This window comes from Mixophyes fleayi, chromosome 2 (assembly GCF_038048845.1).
Source record: "Mixophyes fleayi isolate aMixFle1 chromosome 2, aMixFle1.hap1, whole genome shotgun sequence".
In the NCBI taxonomy this organism is placed as follows: Eukaryota; Metazoa; Chordata; class Amphibia; order Anura; family Limnodynastidae; genus Mixophyes; species Mixophyes fleayi.
Window position 1 is genome coordinate 50084834 of NC_134403.1, and position 2500 is coordinate 50087333.

The 2500-nt window shown below is 38.4% G+C and overlaps 1 protein-coding gene across 1 annotated transcript in view; it reads right to left on the reverse strand.

The window, feature by feature from the left end:
- The window catches only part of SLC7A1 (solute carrier family 7 member 1), a 43661-nt gene that overhangs the window by 16699 nt on the left and 24462 nt on the right, over positions 1 to 2500 (reverse strand). Inside the window, exon 2 of the mRNA XM_075197674.1 lies at positions 170 to 554. Within this exon, the coding sequence (XP_075053775.1) occupies positions 170 to 543 (374 nt within the window). The 5' untranslated portion in view covers positions 544 to 554. The remainder of the gene's footprint in view (positions 1 to 169; positions 555 to 2500) is intronic.

Sequence of the window (2500 nt, forward strand, 5' to 3'; positions counted from 1 at the left end):
TGTAATACAAGGGGTCAGACTGAACTACTAGTTCCTTTCAAGGCACCAGTACAGAGAATACTCAATGAGGAACCATCCCTTATCTTACAAGAGGACATGCAGCCTCTGCATTCTATTAGCAAGCACATGGTATTGGATGCTTACAAGAGATTATGTAAATTATGCTTACTTACCAATCACATAAGACAGAATTAAATTCCAGCCTGTAATAAAAGCCAGCAGTTCCCCTACTGTAACGTAGCTGTACAGGTAGGCCGAGCCGGTTTTTGGAACTCGTGCGCCAAATTCTCCGTAACAAAGACCAGCAAGAACAGAAGCTAGAGCAGCAATGAGGAAGCAGAGAACGATGGCAGGTCCGGCATTTTCCCGCGCCACAGCTCCGGCCAAGACATATACCCCTGCGCCAAGAGTGCTGCCCACACCCAGGGCTATCAGGTCAAACGTGTTGAGGCATCGTGCTAGCCTGCTCTCCTTGGTGTCAGACCCCACAACCTTACGACGAAACATTTGCTGTCCAAAACTAATAAGCATGTTGCAATTCATCTTCGCGAAATCTGAAAGCAAAGAAAAACGTGAATGAGAAATGTTAAGTACAAGACAACTTACGTAGTATCAGGCCGGCACCGGTACCTCCGGAAAATGCGGAAGAGGTTTGGTTGTAAATGGAATACAAGGACATGTTATACTTTTACCCCACAGGCCAAGCACATACCAGGAAGTTACATTGGTGATCTGGTTACCTCTTGTTTGGGCGTTTATTTTGTTTGAGAGGTTATGTATGAGCAGGAAGGGGTTTATTTCAACGTAACGAGCAGATTGTGAGTCGGACAGTAGTCTTTGCACCAGGCAGACAAGTGTGTATAATTATGTCTAATGGTTGTGTAGAGATGTGGCTTATTGGGGTTATTAAAACTTGCTAAAGCTATATTGCCCGATTTCTACAAAATACAATAATGCAACAGTGTCTTGTACACGAAAGGAGAATATCGTTTTGACAGTTCTTAAAAAAAAACAAAAAACTAAAAGATGCATTCTCAACATAAAAAGGGGTATTCGATACAAACACCTCTTTAAAAATCAAATGGGCATTTTCTGCAGTAGGCTGTACATGTCGCATTATTTTGCAAAACACTTTTTAGAAATCTAACGTCTAAGTGACATTTTTCGTCTAAAAACTATTCTACTAAACAATATTCTAGATGCCTAGAGTACATTATTCAAAAGTTATTCCATGACAAAACAAGCAAATATTTTCCATTTTACAAGAGAGAGTCTTCAGTAGATACTGTTCCACTGAAGCATTATATTCCTTATAACCTCCACAAAACACACAATGGGAGTATGCAGGTAATTAAGGTTACAGTACAGAGCTACCTATATTCAATTGATAAACATTTACATAAAACTGAACTGAAACAAATTAAAACAAACAATTTTACACAAGTGGAAAGTCATCCCCACATAAATATCTATTAAACTGAGATTGGTCTTGTGTTTATAGTAGAAAGGTATTTTTCTAAATTGTCTGATTCCTGTGCAAAAACTGGGAGATCTGAATAGAAAGACCGTTCCATCACCAAGCTCGGGAGAACATTCCACTACGAAGCATAGACAGCTCCAATTATCTACTGTTCTGTGAAATTATGCTAATTGGGAATTGCAGTGTCCCTTCATACAGTAACATGCACTGTATGTTAATATAAATAGGTAACAAATAAACTGACACTTATCTCTGCTGATAGACTGTTACCCTCCCTTTTGCTAAAACAACCACACATTTTGTTTCAGTTCTGCAACAACTTATCTTTGAGGCCTTGGAGCTACTGGTGAGAAATTCTTACTAGATATGATAATAAATAACCACAATGTTCAGTTAACAAGGGGGGCTGTTATCTAAATGGGGGCTGTACTCAATCTATCAAGTCGCAATTACTATTTGAAGCATAAATTCAAAATGAATTTGAAAAGCAGAAGTCCATCCCTTTAAGCAAATATGAAATACAGCTTCAAGGTTTAGTCATTTAACCAGTGCATGGAAAAGTAAACAAACAGTCATAGCTGAAAACCATTACATGAGCCAAGATACCGATATGCCTAGTTTGTTATTTTAATTATGCTAAAAAATAAATGAAACAGTCTCTATAATGCACATTTTCCAACCACACAGCATTAGTAACAACTAAAACTCATTCAAAACATTAGCTTCTGTTTTGATTAATAGAATAAAACAAATGTATGTAGATAAGATTATTAAACTTGCTCCTGGCCACCAGATAGCGGACTGATCCGCTCGCTGTTCATAAGGATGTTGTCTTATCTAGTCACTAGTAGTCACAGACTGGAGATTAATCTCAGAATGTGGCTGTATCCACTGTATGTAGACAACACAGAAGTCTTCTATTAATGGCACTTAAGTGGTTGTTAAGCAAGAGCTAATTATGCCGCACAATGATATCTTTCAGTTTGTGAATTGCTGGCCGCCAACACCCAATTGGTCCAG